At 41.5% G+C, this 17930-nt stretch overlaps 1 protein-coding gene across 4 annotated transcripts in view; it reads right to left on the reverse strand.

The window, feature by feature from the left end:
• Window positions 1–17930, reverse strand: part of AOAH (acyloxyacyl hydrolase) — a 165138-nt gene that overhangs the window by 36517 nt on the left and 110691 nt on the right. For all 4 annotated transcript variants that reach the window (XM_078059463.1, XM_078059462.1, XM_036101073.2 and 1 more), the window contains one exon: window positions 12559–12641. In XM_078059463.1, the coding sequence (XP_077915589.1) occupies window positions 12559–12641 (83 nt within the window). The remainder of the gene's footprint in view (window positions 1–12558; window positions 12642–17930) is intronic.

Here is a 17930-nt window from a genome sequence, read left to right on the forward strand (position 1 = left end):
CAGCCCCATGACTCTCAACTTCCTGTTTTCAGTAGGATAACAATCAAGAGGTGTTTAATTCTCACTCTTTGATTTTTCTCTTAATGAGAAATGAAAACTAATGAAAGCTCAAGCCATGAGTGGGAAAAAAATTAAAGGACCAGGTCAGGCCAATAATTTCCTCATTATCCAGAGTACAGCTGGGAATTTGAGGTGCAGAGCACCCACAGAGCTTGAGGAAAATCAAAATGAGAACTTGTCATGGCTTGTCACATAGGCAGCCCCCTCCCCTGCCCACACCACCCACATCCCTTTGCTGCTTAGGACAAGAATGGCAGGCCAATTCCAACTGGGTGCGGTGAGTTTAGAAACAGCAATCACAAAGAACCACTCAAAAGAGAGGACGTGCCTACTCTTCTTTACCCAAATGCTAATTTTTTTTTTCTGGTGAATATTTATATTATAAGCACAGAATTCTCTGCGCTCTAGAGTTGTTGCGCCTTCCACAATTTACATTTCCTTTTGGGAATCTTCATTTGATGAGATTATGTAATTAGCTTAGGTAATTCCCACATCACTTTCTCTTCTTAATTCCCTCTTCCTGTCAGTTCTGCTATTCTTTTGAAGTCCCATCAACATTTGCTGTTTCTCTCCCTCCCGAGCTCTATTGTCTTTCTGCTCCTGGATATAGACTTCTTCTCAGCTGCTGATTTTGCTGTTGCCATTGTAGAAAATACTGAAGCAGCTGGACCTGGAAGACGTGAGCAGGAAAGAAAGGCAGCTCCTAGCCTGTGGGATGCGGCAAAACAAGGGGGGCATCTGAAGAACTGCCACCACCCTTGAGAGGTCCATAGTCTAGTCTCTACAGTTAGAAAAGACGTGACTATGAAAGAGGGGCATTTGATTTATTCATCAAGGCGGCCCAAGGGAGAATCTACCTGTCCGCAGTTAAGGGAAGAAGGGGGTCTTTTTGGCCATCGAAGTCTGAATTCTGGTTCATTCAGTGCCTTTTAAATGAGGAATAGTGCTTTGCAAGAAGAGAAGAAGGGTTTCACATACTCTCAGCATTGGCGGCAAGTGTTTCGTATCCTGGGCATTTAAATCAACTGGTAAGACACTTTTAATGGACTTCTAAATGAGCTTGCAACTTTCTGCACTTGGCCCAGAGTAGGAGCACTCAGTCTCAAATTCTTCATGGAAAAAGACAAGGTATATTTAAATATAACAGGTCTTCATAAATTAACGCATTACCTTGATAATGTTTATGGAGTACTTACTCTGTGTCAGGCATTGCAACAGATGCTGGGGACACGTCAGAAAATAGAAAAGACATGGTCCCTATTCTCGTGAAGCTTATAGTCATGAAACAGGTAATGAACATAAAGTGTTAGAATTCCAAGAAGCCCTGAAGAAGTCATGTGAAGCTGTGTACCGAAAGAAAAGTAGGTGTTTCCTTTCTTGAAGTTCTAAGACAAGAACTTGTTAATTAATTTCCAATAAGATACCTGATGCATTCTTACACGTGACTCAGAAAGAAATCTCTAGTTGAATGCCATCTTGGTTATAACTATCTGAATAGGACAGGGGCAGATCCAGGTTTCAAGTTCTGAAGCTTATATAATTTGGGGAATCCTCTTTAAGGAAAAGGACACAAAACACGAAAATGAGACCTGACATAAAGGGAAGCCACAGTGGAAAGAGACAAGGGTCTTAACCAATTGTTGTTAAATATCTTAAGTTGACAAATTTTACAAACTCATATGGTCACCAGGCTTGGGGGCAGGAGGCTGGCCTTCAGCTGCAGCCTCATTAGCTTCATAACTCTGCCTCTTGGTGCTCCTTAGAGGTCATGTGTGAAGTCTTGGAGCATCAGCACTGGGTGAGACCTCCAAGAGCATGTGATCAGGCAGCCCACTTTACAGAGGAGGCCCAGAGACAGAAAGAGACTTGGTCAAGTCCTACAGCTAGTAGCAGTAATCCATTTCAAATGCCAGTTTAACAATAGACATTAGTAACTACTGAAATAGATCAAGCGGCCTTGAGTCTAGGTCGGGAGATATCAGAGGACAACAAAATGCTAACCTTCAGCTGGTTTGGTAGTACTCCTAATTCTGGTTTTCTTCTTCAATTGACCTGCTGCTATTTGCTTTTCGCAGCCCTCCAGTGCCTGTTCCATACTTTCTGACCAGGTTTCACAGCTGTATTCTGTGGGCCAGACTAGGTGGAGCATACTTACTCTATTGTACCCAGAACCAGAAACCTAAAAAGCATTATAGAGAGTATAAAATGTTCATGGAAAATGTGTTGTCATACATGGACCTAAAGTAAATCTAATAATTTTTTTTAACTTTCATCAGATTTTAAATAATGCAGATTTGACTCATATTTTTATATTTGAAGAAGCATTTTGAAGAGTATGGCTTGTATAAATCTGGTTAAAAAAATCAGCCATGAGAAATTTAAATTCCTTCTTTTCCCTAAAAATGTTTGCTTGTGATAAGTAGAAACATTCAGACTAATACATTGACCTTGAGCTCAAAATACTATGCACTTAATAATTGTTTGCTGTGACAGTTTCTGATGGTGTTTCTACTATTGAAAATGCTTTCAAATTCACAAGTGTGGTTCTCAATTTCTGTGACAAACTAGATAAATGATTCTCCCAAACATGTATTTTTAAAAGAATGTAACAGCCTTCCCAGCATGGTGCTCATCTGCCTCCTAGTCTCAAAACTTGACAAAGCTTCACAAACATCCTTCAGCCACGCTGAACTTCTCTCGTCCTTTTTCCCAAAGATATTTTGTCCTTGGAGCCTCTTTGCACTGAGTCACCCTCTCCCTCTGCTTTTTGGATTCCTATTTTTTTTTTCTGCAGGGTGCTCTGCTCAAATATACCTTGTCCGTGAAGTTTTCCTATCCTTCTCCAGGCAGAGGTAAATGCCTGTCATCTCCAGAGACCTCAACTTACCTCTCTTTTAGTGTCATTTCACAAGAACCATAGTTGTCCCCTTATTTGTCCCTCTTTTCCGTTTAGTTATGCTCTCCTTGAAGGCAGGGACTTTGTCCTGTTCATCTTTCTATTTCTAGAAGCTATTACAGCATTGGAGAGGAAACAGAGGGAGTGGTGGGGGCAAAATCAAGTGGAAAACAAGAAGGAGGGAAGTAAAAGAGAAGACCAGAGGTAAAGGCACATCCCAGCAAGGTTTGGAGCCAATAAAAAACCCAGCAAGTTCATGTAAGCTATCAACACAAGTAACAGTGAACTTTCCCCACGTGTCCCTTACCTTAAGCCCTAAACAAAAGGGATCTATTGAAAGGAGACCCGTAAGACTTCAGGAACCCTTGCCATTGACAATGACATAAAATAGTAGAAGATATTTGCTTCTAAATTTGCCATTGGTAAGTGCAGATTCAAGAGGTACAGGATGGAAATCTTGACCTAACAGAAGAATGGAAAGCTCACACTCTTCACATTATGATCATTGTCAGGTGCTCTGCTTCAAACTGGATGAAATGCAGGGACCAAGGAGAAGCCAGAAAGGGCTGCAGAGATAAATCCTAAGAAATTGCTGCACTTGGATCAGAATGTCTCCATTGTTTAATGATTCTTGGAGACTGAAAGCCTTGAAAGTTTTAAAAAAGGGAATAAATTCCCCTAACTAAAAGGAGGGAAATGTGTCCCTCTATATGAAACGTGTCAGATTGAAATGTTTTTCTTCCAAAAGTTTCTACTATAATCAAACATTGTATCTTGGAGATACATTTGGTCCTTAGGAGAAATAACAAGTTTTGATACCTGAAGGCACATAGCCTATCTGAATTTATCTTTTAGATCAAGCATCTCAAAAATTGGTATTAAAATCGGGCTTTGTCGCTGTGAGCACACTGGATCATGGCTCCCAAATAGAGATGTCATAGTCGTTTTGTTATAAATAATTTCTGTCACCTCCTCTCAACATTTTGGGTTGAGACCAAACTCGACCCAGGAGTTGGGTTCACTAAATACTTTCCTGAGGGCCTACTTCCACTTGGCAAGGTAACTTCTTTGCTTCTCTCCAGGACTCTGTGGCTTTTAAAAAATTGTCTGAAAATTTTCTTTTTTGCAATGATTTCCAGGAAGTTGCAATAATTTACAAAGATTGAAATAATTTACAAAAAGTTGCAAAAATAGAACAAAGGATTTGCACCTTCCCTTTACCCAAATTCCCTAAATGGGAACATCTCTCACAATCATAGTACCGTGATCAAAATCAGGGACTTCACACTGGTACAAGCTATTGCCTCAACTCTAGACCAATTCAAATTTCACTGATTGTCCCACTAGTGGGTCAGCCCAACTCAGATCCAACACTTTCTGGGTCAGTCCAACTCAGGATCACATACTGCATTCAGTCTCATGTCAGTTTAGTCTCCTTTAATCTGGACTAATTCCTCAGTGTTTTTTGACCTGGACCCTTTTGAAGGGTACTGAACAATTATTTTATAGAGTGCCCTTCGAATCTGAGTTTGTCTTATGTTTCCTCCTGATTAGATTCAGGCTATGCATTTTTGTCAAGAACATAATAGCAGATGCTCAATTAGCTAGTTGAAGGTAAAAAATCTATTTTGTTGGAGAATAGAGACCATGAGGCAGGGTGGTGGTTGTAATGAAAATAATAAGTTCTTGTATGTATCACTGAATTCAGCAAAGCCTGGATTAATACTCATTTATAGTTTGTTTTTTCATCCTTCTTTTACCTTTTTTCTTGCCTATCCCTTTCTGAGAGGACCACTTTTGATAAAGAGGGAAGGCCGGCACAGAATGCTGGGTCGGGGTATCTCATTCTGATCACCTACCTCTCCAGGGCAGGTGTCGGTTGTTCTAGACACTGAAGGTAGTGACGACGTAGTGAAGATGGTGGCTTCAGAGGCCAGACTCTGAAAGGGGGACAGCCTGGTGTGGTTGGGAGCAGGGCAGACATGCTCTGACATGGCTGGTATGATTCAGACCCAGGCTTGAGCTCTACCACTGACAAGCTGATGGACCATTAATCACCTAAGTTATTAAACCTACCCAAACCCCAGTGTCCTCACCTATAAAATAGGGTTGCTTTGTGGATTAAATGCAGATAGAATATGTAAAGTACTCAGCATTGTGTCTGGGTGAGAGAAGGTACCTTTAATGAACTGAATATTTGTGTCCCTCCAAAATTCATGTTGAAAATCTAACCCCCGTTGTGAAGGTCTTTGGAGGTGGGGCCTTTGCGAGGAAATCAGGTCCGAAGGGTGGAGTTCTCATGAGCAGAACTGGTGCCCTTTCAGAAGAGGCGGAGAGCTAGTGTGCTTTCTTCCTGCCACGTCACAAGAGGAGACGACAAGAAGTCAGCAGTTTGCAAGCCGGGAGAGGGCTCTCACCCAGAACCCGGCCCTGCTGGTGTTCTCATCTCGGACTTCCAGCCTCTAACACTGTCAGAAACGAATTTCTGTTGTTTAGAAGCCACTCAGTCTGTGGGGTTTTTTGTTAAAGCAGTCTGAGCTAAGTCGGCAGGCAGTACTTATTATTAGCTGAAATCTATAAAAGTAATAATAGCACTAGCAACCTCACACAACTCTCCAGCTGCATCCACCCATCCAGCTAATGGACGCCCCCTGAGACTCGTGCCCTGACCTAGGTCCTGGACCGTATTCCCGGCTAGAATACATGATTAGCTGCCGAGGGCCTGAGAGGACATCAGTGTGTTCTTTCTGGCTTTCTGGCTTGGAGTAAGGCCTGGTGTGGTGTTTCTGTGCCCCGGGCAAGCTCCTTTCTGGCACATCTCTTTAAGTCCAACAGCAGGATGGACAGCTCCCTCATGTCCACCCTTTTTAGAACATCTCCCAGAGACATCTTCTCTCCTCCTGCTTCTCAGCCAGGGCCTGGTCACCTTGCAGGAGCTCTTCCCCACTTTGGCACCTTCTGATTTGTTGTGCATTGATGTCCTTGTTCTACTTTTCCTTGAACAGTTCCTGGTCCCTTAGACTTGGGAGGGGGGCCGAAGCCTCAAACGGCCACAGGGGTCAGGTAGCTAAACCCCTAGTCCACCTGAAGGGGAGGCCACTACTCAGCTCCAACCGACTCTCACCAGGCAGGGGTGTGGCTGTGTTGCCGGGGCTGCTGATTTTCGGAGAGAAATAAAAAATGGATTTTTATGTAAAAGCTCTCGAGTTTTAAATATCAGCAACAAATCAAATTAAAAACAAAACACTTAAATATGCAGTGAGCCTGAAGACTGAGGTCTGATTTAGAATTTCAGAGTCATAGAGCTGGATGAATGTTGAGATTATCTGGTTGAAGCCCTTTATTTTACACATAGGGAAACTGAGGCCCAGAATGGGGAGGCATTCACTGAGGCTCTGGAGCCAGCCAGGGCTTGAAGGTGGTCACGCATGCATTAATGCTTAGTCTTTTTATCCTCTGTGCCCATTAGAGCGACTGGTGCTCAGAAATATTAGCAGAGACAACGAAGGCATGGGGATGAATTTAGGGCTCACCTCTCCCCAGACTTTTCACTGGAGAGCAACAGGAAAGAGCTGTACTGTGCTGCGGTACATGAATAAGGTGATTTTCTTGGCTCGTAATCTCGGGGGCTTCATCTCAGAGCAGTGATGTGTAGAAGCAACAGTTGAACAGCCATTCAGGAGGGAGCCCAGGGCTGAGCTCATAGCCGTCATAGATACGATGTTCCCTGCTCTCCTCTTCCCCCCTCTCCCCTCCCTCGGCTTCTGCTCCAGGGCCCGGCTCCTCGATCTGCCCAAGAATCTCTTCCTTCACCCCTTCTCCAACCCCCCCCACCTCCCGCTTAGCCTTCCCAGCACGTTATCATGAATACAAATTTCATAAGTTGCCCTGAATTTTGTCCCTTTTCTCTAGTTTCTCCAGTCTGCTAGATTCTCTCCCATTCTCCAGATGGTTTAATGCAAGCTTAAAGAAGGGGACCAGCAAGAAGTTCTTGGAGTGGGGAGCCATGGGGAGAAGTGGGGCTTCAAACTCCAGGGAGTCTGAGGCGGGGTTGGGTAGGTGAGCCTGGAACCCATGCACTTTGGCCATGTGTTAAAATCCTCCATGTTTCTTATCTATGCACTTCCTGCTAGTCCCCTGCTCTCACCCCTGGTGCGTGGGTGAGCACCTGGGTGCACAGAGGGGTGGCCTCACACCATATGGGAGATCGGGCCTGGAGAAAAAAATTCCTGTAAGCACTTTTGACTTTCTGAAAACAAAACAACCCAAAAGAGGTGTTTACACTGAGGTTGCGCTACACCTGCAAAAACAAAACGAGGAAGGCTGCCAGGGAAAAGGACATTCCAAGCTAGTGAAGTCTCCTTTGGAGGCCCCTAACCCGTCCGTCAGAGCGCCCTCCCCTGCAGGCTGCGTGCTGCGGGCCATGGGGGGCTCAGGGGCTGCGATCTGATCTGCTTGCCTCTTAAAGCTGATGAGTCTTGTTTATTTTAGAAGTGGGTGACTCATGAATTTTTATTTACTTAAAAAGACATATTGAATACCCCTTTAACATTTTTTCTTATACCCTTTATTTTAAAAATGAAGTGTAATCCTGCCAATGGTGGTTTTTGCCCACCATGGAAGTTGGCAAAGGATTACTGTGTGTGCTTTTCTTCTCTTCAAAGGTTGAATGTAATTCCTGAAAGGCATTTGGGCTTAAAAGAAAGACTGTGTTGGGTTGACAAGTCCCTACTACGCGCAGCAGAGGCTGAGTATGCTAGTAGTACAAATATGGGTCCCCCGGGGCTCGTGCTCACTGTCACACTGGGAAGTCAGACTTGAAGCAAGAAACTCAGCTACAAACCAAGTAAAGGGTGACAGCAGGGGCAGCAACAAAGGGCTTGTGGGATGGGGCAGGAGGTTGGCTCTGCTGGACATGTGAACAAGGGGCAATGAGGTCAGGCAAGGACAGTGAGGGCTGAATAAAAGCTAGCATTCACCAAGTCTTCACTGAGCATGAGGCCCTAAGGCCCAATCCTAAGGCCCCCCAAAAGTGGACCATGCAGCATGGGTATGGGAGGTGGTTTTGGGGTCTGTGATTGTCTCACTGGACTCCCAGCTGGATACTGACTGGCATTCATACTTCTAGGTCTAGCCTCTGAGAGGGGATCATCTTCAAAACCCCTCCTCTGCTTCTCTTCTTGTAGCATGTTCTAGAACTCCCAGCTCAGCCAGTCAAGGCTTGATCTCCAGCCTCTCCCACCCCACAGCTTCCATCCCTTGCCCCACCCATCCTCAGGGGTCCTCAGCTGCCCCACCCTCAGCTCTCACTCCCCTCCACCCCCATCCTGCCCTAGCCCTGCTTTCCTCCAGCCTTGCAAGGGGAGCCTTAATCTGCCGCCCAGGCTGCACTCGGCTCCCATTCCCCAGGGCTCCCTCGCAGTCCACCCATTTCTCCTCTGGCCCTGGCCCCAACTCCCCTCAGTCAATCTCAGACCTGCTGTTTACCGGGCTCCATCATTTCCCACTCCTATCCTTAGCCCAGCCTTTTCCTCCCAGAGGGAGCCCTCTTTTTCTATCAGATTCTCTGGGTCCAGCCGGCTGCCCCTCACCCATTCCCATTACCTCCCTGCCCACTGCTGTCTCGAGGGGCCTGGAAACCCAACCCTAGGTGACCCCTCTTTCTGTACTTGCACTCCAGGAGTAACAGGCCTTCCCATCATGGATGTCTTTTAAATGTGTTTTTGTGTTTTCAAATCTACTTATTTTTTTTTTAAAAGGAACACTTTACATTGAAACAGTGACTGATTTTTTTAAAATGCTGAGGAAATAATAGGACAGGTGGTAGGCAGAGCTAGCAATGATGACGGACATTGAGGAAACTGCATTTTTCCCATTCAACCTATAATAGCCCTGGGAAGGTCAGGTATGGCCTGTTATTATCCCTACTGTGCAAAGTGGGCCCCATCTGGGGTTTGTGATGAATTCTACAGTGTCATGTGATGTAGTTTAAAATTGGCTTTATTGAATAAGGGGCAAACTTACGAGGCAGGGTTTGCTCCTGGAACCCCATAATCAGACTGACTTTGGGTGCAGCCTTTCCTCTCAGCAAAATAGGGTGAAGGCGGCCCACTGGAGCTAGCTTGTTGTCTAGGCGACCCAGAATGACATCCCGGGTCACTTCTGTGCAGTTCTGTTCATCGAACAATGACCCCCATTTTATAGATGCAGAGACAGGCCAGAGAAATTAAGTGATTTGTCCTAGTCACACACCCATTCCAGCGCTTAAATTCAAAACCAATCTACTAGTTTACATGGCAAAGAAAAGGAGATTTTATGAAGTAACAAGAAGGGGAAACCTCTGTTGTCTGCTCTCTAGGCCTCGCTTTGCATCTGCAAGAAGTGAGGTGACATTGTGTGAGGACCCAGCCAACCACGAGGGGTTTTGACCATGTCCCCCTTCACTACATAGGCCCCTCCGCTTGGGGCCCTGGGGGCAAGTTGGAAGCTACAGGAGCTGCTGTGAACAATCTCCTTTGCTAACTGTAAAGATTTAGCAGGAACCTTGCTGTGCCTAACCCCCACGCTGGAGAATTAATACCCAACTTAAAGATGACTTTGACATTTTACATTTTAAAATGCTCTACAATCACTGGCAATCACTGGACCAGTGGTTCACAGCAGAGGGACCGATAGACGTTTTCCAGATCTTGTATATAAACATCAAGATGAAAATAAGAGCTGTTTCTTTAATTCTCACTGTACAGTTTTTAAGAAAGTCTTTAATATTCTATTCAACTCTTTCTTCTCTTTCTCCTTTCTGTCTCTCTCCACCCGTCCCTCTCTCACTGGTTCTGAAACGTAAGTGTAGCCATAAATATGCAGGGCAGAGAAGGCTGACTTTTTCTATATCCCATAAACACCTTGGGGAGTAATTGAAATAACTTGGCAAGGCTAGTCAGGTTACATGCTGCATAATATCAAAAGAAAACCCACAGTGAGGAAAAGCAACAGCAAATAGGAAGAAGGGCTGGAAATAAAACCAGAATATTAAATAATGAGTAATTAGGAGAAACTAAAACAACAGCAACAACAACAATAAAAACCCTCTTAGAATTATAACCTTAGAAAAAGAGTCAAGAAGCATCTTCATAGAAGTTATACTAGATGAAGTATACATTCTAGGTATTTCTAAGAATTACAAATTTAAAGAAAAGGAAGGAGCTCATTCCCTCCCCACCCTTATACTCCAGCAGCACTTCGTTAGACGTACAGAAGGCACAGGTTTTGATCTCATTCTGACATGCATGTTTTTTCATGATTAGGCTTCCCTCCCATCTCTTTTTTCCCGTTTTATCTCCACGATCTGAATTTTAAAGGAATGCTGTCAAGACAGCATACCACAAAAGGGAGAAATGTCTACTACAAATTGCACTTTGTACTTTTTTGGAGTATCTTCCTTTGGTCTTTTTGATTTTACAAAAGATCTCTGTATTTGTTGTGGGTAGAAAGTAATGTTGAGTTGACATGTCTGGGTCTTGTGAGGGAGCGAAATGCTGGTGTCCTAGGCACAGGGAGAAAGTAGCTTATAGCCTGTGTTTCCAGCAGAATCCTATTGCTTATTCTCGCCCTCACCTGACACCCTCGGCTATGGGATCTTGGGCAAGCCCTTCACTGTTCCTACACTCAGTTTCTTTCTAGGTTGTTTTTTTTTTTTAAAGGTTATTTCTATGTAAAAATAAAATCTTCAGAAAACAGAAAAGAAAAAAAAGAAGTGATCATCCATAATTTATCAAACATCATGATTTTGGTGTATTTTCTGTAGATCTTATGTACATCTGGTTTCTCCTTTTATTTTAAAAAACATAGTAGAAATTAAGCTGTTCCGTCCAACTTTATATCCTGAGTTTTCTTTCGGCAGTGTTTTGTCCTTCTAAATAAAAAAATATGGACTCTGAACCATCATTTTCTAGAGCTGCATGATATTCAACACAGGCATTTCTGTTCTTTGTTTTTTACAGTTACATTGACAGAGAGCTTTTGACAGCACTGGGGCTGTTTGATTATCTCACTGAAGGAAAAGAGAAAGTGCAAGGGCTGCAGTTCACTTTACATCTATGATGATTCATAGCCAGGTTCAATTCTAACTTTCCACTACATTGTCCGATATGTTCATATGCAGAGAGGTGAGGCCAATCTCTTTCTGTAGATCACCTCAGATGACAGACCAGTGACTGGGGTACCTTTGTTGGTGTCTGATTGTAGTAAGACAAACTGGCTACAAATTCCGGCCCTGCAATTTTCTGTGATCTTAGGCAAGTTTCTTGGTCTCTGTATGTCTCTGTTTTCTCAGCTGTAACAGTGTGGATATCATGATAATCCCTCAATTCCAAGAAATACACTTTAACACGTTTGATATGAGGTTGAATGCTGCAATCAATGTGTACGTTGTATATTCTTCCTTTTTCCTCCCTCCACACTCCCCAGACCTATTATAATGAGTGGTATCTTAGAACTGAAGAAATATAGTAATACTTGCCTTACAGTTTATTGAAAAACATCAGCTGAAATATTACACTTAAAGTATTTTTAGCACTTGGTAAGAGAGCAATAAATAGCAGCTATTATTTTATTAGTAAGAAAACTTACATTGTTCTTAGAATAGTAGAACATTTATTCTGTATAGAATACTTATTAAGACACACATTATTTGCAGATCATATATTCAGTTAAAACTTGAACTGCTTGGAAAATGCCTTAGCACTCTTGTTAATTAAAGATGGCATGGGGACAGCACATAGGTTTAACTTTATGTGCCAAGTCTAATCTGTTGATGATGATTGTCAGATGTGCTGTGTTGTATGAATTGCTGAGGCAGAATCTGGGTGTAGCAGACAAGAGCGCCAAGGTTGATTAGCAATATCTTAGGGAGATATGGCATCACACACCCTAAGTGTCCGCCATCTCTGCATTATGGTGGCCCAAAACATTATTTGGTAATTCATTCCGCATTAGCCCGACATTGGTTTCTCAATCAGGAGTTTCACTGAAATCTTGTGGCAGTGGGCTGCCTCTGGGTCCAAGGTGGGAGCTGAGAACCACATAAGTAAGAAGCAAGCCCAGAGGACACTTATGTCCTGGGAAACACGGGAAGCTGATGGAGACCTGCAAGTCTCCACAACACTCTGAAAACGCATTCCTTTCCTTAACGGCTTTGGGGATTTCAGCCATAATCACTTAGCCATTTTTCTTAAAACTCCAAGCCTAGTAGAAATGTGGGAGACTTTGCAGAGCCTTTGCAATCACTTTGATTTTGCTTAGCCCTTGTTCTGCTAATGCTTGTTTAAGTCTTGCCTCCTGAGCTTTGAATGCCCTGCACCTTGGCCTTTCTAGAACTTGTCTGGGGGAGGATTGACCGCATCTTGTTCTTGTTCTCCTCTGCTGTGGGTAAGATGCTGTAATCCCAGGGCCCTTCTCTAGAAAGGGTCCTGGTGCTGGGAAAAGGAGACTATTCATTTTATTATGTGGCCCTTGTTATCTAACTCTCAGCTTTTGTGACTCTTATGAAACAAAATCAATCATTAAAGGCACACTGCTGAAGGCGTAAGTGTAAAGCTACATACCGTTTCTTGAAATATTCTGGTAGTCTCTGTGATTGCAGTGGTTTCTTTTCCATAATCGAAGGTAAATAGAGTTTTCTTTAATTCTGAAACAAATATATATGGCATATGAGTATCAGGACACTCACATGATGATGTTCAAAAAACAGGATTTTGTTATGATTTTTCAAAATGGGTGGTTCAAATGAACTCAGAAAAATCAAATTTCTGCAGACGTGTTTTCTCTAAACTGTCAGTACACTACTGAGAGTTTTTACAAGAAGCAGTCCTATAAAATGGGTTGCATCAAGGTAGTAAGATTAAACTTTTTCTTTTTGTGAAGACCTCCAGAATCATCCCTTTATTTTATTTTTTTAAATTTCAGGCTTTGGTCATGTCCCAAAACCCCAATAATTATTTTATTAATAAAAAAACAAACCCAAGTATGCAGAATAAACTTTTCAAAGTTGAGTTTCTAAATCATCATCGAGTTCAGTTAATTGGTGGCTAAAAATGTGGTTTTGTTTAAACAACCCCATATGCAGAGTCATCCCTTTCTAAACTTTTTACCAAGAGCTGCTATAAGTTTCTTGAGCAATTGGTCCTCTTCAACAAATGTGTCTTTTTTTAATTTTTAATTTGATTAAGTTTCAAATTTTAATTCCAGTAGAGTTAATATATAGTGTTAATTAGTTTCAGGTGTGCAATACAGTGATTTAACGATTCTATACATTGTTTAGTGATTTTGAACCTGACCTTATACACTTTCTGCTTTTGGTTGTTACGAAGCTGTGGCAGACACCCTTGTTGACCTTCAGATCCAACTCCCCCCTTCATCTTAATAGAAGTTTTCGTAGGGTATAATGATGCCACATGATGACTGCTTTACCCAGCTTCCCTTGCAACTACACGTGGCCACTTCACTCATTTCTGGGAAATGAGGTAGAAGTATCCAATTTCTGGGAATATTTCTAAGAAACAATTGGCAAGTGACCCTTGCTCCTTCTTTATCCTCTTTCTCCATTTTTCTGCCCAGAATAGGCAAGCTGCCATCTTGGACAGTGGGGATAACTTCTATATTGGGAAGGCAGAGGGGTGAGTTGGAAGGACCTTGGATCCTTGAGAACCAGTGGAGTTGAGCTCCCATACCAGAACTGGGCTACACATCTCTGAAATTTTACGTGTGAGAGAAATAAACTCAAATATGATCTTATTTTAACCACCCATATGTGGAGTCTCTTTGCTATTTGTAGCTGAATCTAATACTAAATGGACACAGAGTTTAGAGACAAATTTGTGACCAGTATCAGGTTATAACTGCACATACTTTAAGTCATTTTCTTGGCTTCTGTTTGTCCCATCTTTGATTTTCTATCTTCTTTTGCCAAGCTTTAATTTAATTTACATATAATTTAATGTTATGTTCTTTATGCTTTTATAGCCTTCTGTAAAATCCTTTTTGAAACAAGACCAGGTAAAGACTAATGAATAATAATTAAACTCAGAAGTATTTGATTACCCCTCAAATGTAGTGTATCTTTTCTTCATTATAATAACTTCATATCTCACAACCTTATATAAATCACCATTTACTTGTGTTACATGAGTCTCATTTGTTGTATTAGAGTGCTTTCCAACTGTCTCAGTGCTTCAGAAAGGTAAGCATGTATCAGGTTTGGGCACTGGGAATGCACTGAAAGTAGTCTTTTTGAAGTCAGAAAACTAATGATAATATTTTTTGATAGAAGAGCATGATGTCTGAGCAATATTTTAAGTATGGGATTTTTGCTTTGTGGTGGAGTTTTGAGGTGAATGACTTATTTTATTTTTAAAAATCAAACCTACCCATGCATATAGTTTAAAAAAGTCAAATTTGTATTACTTGAGTGATGTTTAACGAGCCCTACTATGTTCCAGACACTCTTCTAGGCACCTGGGTCATATTGGTAAATGAGGAAGACAAAGACCCCTGCCCCTGTATTGTTGACATTCCATCAGGGAAAAAACTAATAAGCATCTTGAATGAACAAATTAGAGAGGATGCTAGAAGGTGGTAAGTGCTATGAAAAAAAAGGGAGGCAGGGGAAATAAGGTTAGAGTGGTTGGAGCAAGCCTCACTGAAAAGGTGAATGTGAACCAAGACAGTTGAAGTATTTATATCTATAAGGCTTGTAGTGATAAACAGTAATCCCGTACTACCTTCCTCTCCCCATTTCTCCATTCCCAGAGACAACTAATTTCAGCCTCAACTGACTGAGTCATTGGGCATTTTCTTTCTTATCTCTAAATAACATACCTTCAAGTCCACTTCTTTATTTGTAGTCTTTGGCATTATCTATTCCCTTCCCACCATCAAGAGGAGGATTTAGCTATTCACAAATGATCAATGATTGCTTTTTCTTCCCTTCCAAATTCTTTTATTTCCCTGAAGTTAATAGCAGCCTTTTGTTTCTTTGCTTATTTTTTTAAGTATTTATCATCAATTTACTCTCAAATCTTTTACAGTTGTTTGATCCCCTTTCAATATGCTCTATTAGAGAGTTTATTTATTTTGTCTTGTGGAAATCTCTCCTGAAATCTCTTGACCTGATTACTCTGGACTTGCTGCCCTCTCACCCTCATGCTCAGTAGATATCCTGGGAGCCCCTATCTTCATCATCCTGGGGATTCTCTTTACCTCTTCCTGACTTAGTAGATCTGTTTTCTAGAAGACCACATTTTAATTTTTTCTGATGGTGAATGTTTTTAAGTAACTTTTGTAGGATGTGGGGGAAGTAACTTACTCTTTTTTTTTATCATTTGTAGATCTAAAAATGTTTCTATTGTTTGATTTGGTGAGGTATAAGGTAGGCCCAGAAACACAGCTTACATCATAAGTATAAACATAAATGTGGTTAATAAGACTTGTTGGGGAAAAACTTCAAGTAGAGAAGTAATAGTGTTCACTTGGTCCCTGAACTTTCATTATCTTATAGAAAGATGTTTTAGACAGGGCATAGCTAGACTAGACACACCTAGGACACCCTATATATTCTTAGGGAAAGAGTGGTCTGGTGTTTATAAGTCACCATGTAACAATAACAGATTTATGGTATAGGCAATTATTTTGTTAAATAGGAGGCATCCTGAACATGATGAATCAGCTTCTTGCTAAGCAATCAATAGGAAGAAGGAAATAAGCCTCCAGGACCATCAGGATTTGTCTTTCATTGGCTGGTGTGGTAGATTAGAGATGACCTCGATATCTTCGACACCCCTACCCTTAAATATTGGCTGTTATGTGACTTTTTGACCAGTAGGGTATGGTAGAAGTGATTCTGTGCCAGTTATGGTCTGGTTTTTAAGATACTTGGCAACTTTGGTCTATTGAAGCCCTGATCCACTATGTAAGAAGCCTGACTATCTAGTTGGAGATACCATGAAAAAGACCCTACAATGGAAGTAGCCATAATGTCCTTCAGTAGGTGAATGGGTAAACAAAACTGTGGTGTATCCATACAATGGACTATTATTCAGCAGTAAAAAGAAGAGAGCTATCAAATCAAGAAAAGACATAGAGGAACCTTAAATGCATATTGCTGAGTGAAAGAAGCCAATATGAAAAGGCTATATTCTGTATGTTTCCAACTACATGACACTCTGGAAAAGGCAAAACCATGGAAACTGTAAAAAATTAGTGGTTTCCAAGGATTTGGGGAGAGAGAGGAGGGATTAATAAGTGGAGCACAGGGTTTTTTTGGGGGGAGGGGGTCAATGAAACTCATCTATATGAAAGTATAATGGTGGATACATGCCATTATGCATTTGTCAAAACCCATGGAAGGTTCTACATAAAGAATAAACCTTTAGGTAAACTATGGACTTTAGTTAAGAATAATATGTAAATATTGGCTCTTCATTTAAAACAAATGTACCACACTAATGCAAGATGTCAATAATAGGGGAAATTGAAGAGATGAGAGAGTATATAGGAATGCTGTATTTTCTGCTCAATTTTTCTGTAAACCTAAAATTGCTAAAAAATTAAAGTCTATTAAAAAAAAAAAGGCCCTCTCTGGAAAGAAAGAGGCACCCAGCTAAACTGAGTCTTCTAACTGCCTTTTCCTAGGCACCAGTTATGTGAGTGAAGCCATGTGGACCCTCTAATCCAGCCACTAGGTGAATACCATCGAGTAACTATGGTCAATATCACATGGAGAGGAGGAATTGGACAGCCAAACTTTTCCTGAATTCCTGATACACTAAACTGTGAGATATAAAGAAAATGGTTGTTGTTTTAAGCCACTAAAGTTTGGAGTACTTTGTTACACAACAATAGATAACCAGAATAGATGGTTATAGAATTCTAGGTTAAAATCATTTTCCCTCAGAAGTTTGAAGGAATCAGTTCATTGGCTCCTAGCCTCCTAGTGTTGTTGTCTGAAGCTATTCTGTGCTTCGATCCTTTGAAAGCCTACGGTAGCATCTGTTCCAAGAGTTCTGAAATGTGATGACAGGCTTGGTGTGGCTCTATTTTCATTCACAGTGTTAGTCACTGATGGACCTTTTCAACTTGGAAATTCATGTCTGTCAGTTCTCAGAGATGTTCTTCAATTATTTCATTGATGATTTCTTTCTTTCTTTTTTTTTCTTAGAACCCCTATTATTTGTATATTGGGTCAGTTGGGCTCTGGTCTTCTGATCTTCCTAGTTTTTCTGTCCTATTTTCCATATCTTTGTCTTTTGCTCTATTTTCTGGAGGATATCCTCAAATTTATCTTTCAATCCCTTTATGAAAGTTATCTGATGCATAATTTCCAAGTGACCCTTTTTGTTCTTTGAATATATTTTTAGTTTTAGCATAACCTAATTACATGAATGAAACCTCTTATCTTTTTGAAGATATTAATTCTAGTTATTTTTTATAAATAGGGTATCAATTAGAGTCTAAGAAAAACATTTTCTTCCTTAGAAAATAGAGCAATAGTTTGTTTTCTTGAAGTTCCTTTTTCTCTTTTTGTGTTGTCTTTCACATTCAAGGTTTCCCTCAGATGTCTGATGATCCTGGAATGTTTGTTGGCTTGTATTTAAAAGTGGAAACTGGTTGAAAACTTAAAAGCTGATTGGAAAATGGACCCCTGGGTGTGGCTTGCTGACTATGTCCTCACCGTAGCTATGGACTGGTGGGGACTTTCTCAGGGAAACCCTGCTGTCCGTGTCTGGAGCTTTCCTCCCTGGGATGTGAAGATTCCCCTGGGAAGGATCTTCTGGTCTTCAGCTGGCTTGCCAGCACTCTGGAGCTGGTTGTCTGCATTCAGCATGCATGTGTTTTAGTGGGTACTCCTCTCCTCACTTATGTCTAGTGTCCCTCAGTCCAGAAGCCTTTGATTTTAGCATCTCCAGAGAATAATAAACCT

This window comes from Halichoerus grypus, chromosome 12, assembly GCF_964656455.1.
Source record: "Halichoerus grypus chromosome 12, mHalGry1.hap1.1, whole genome shotgun sequence".
NCBI lineage: Eukaryota > Metazoa > Chordata > Mammalia > Carnivora > Phocidae > Halichoerus > Halichoerus grypus.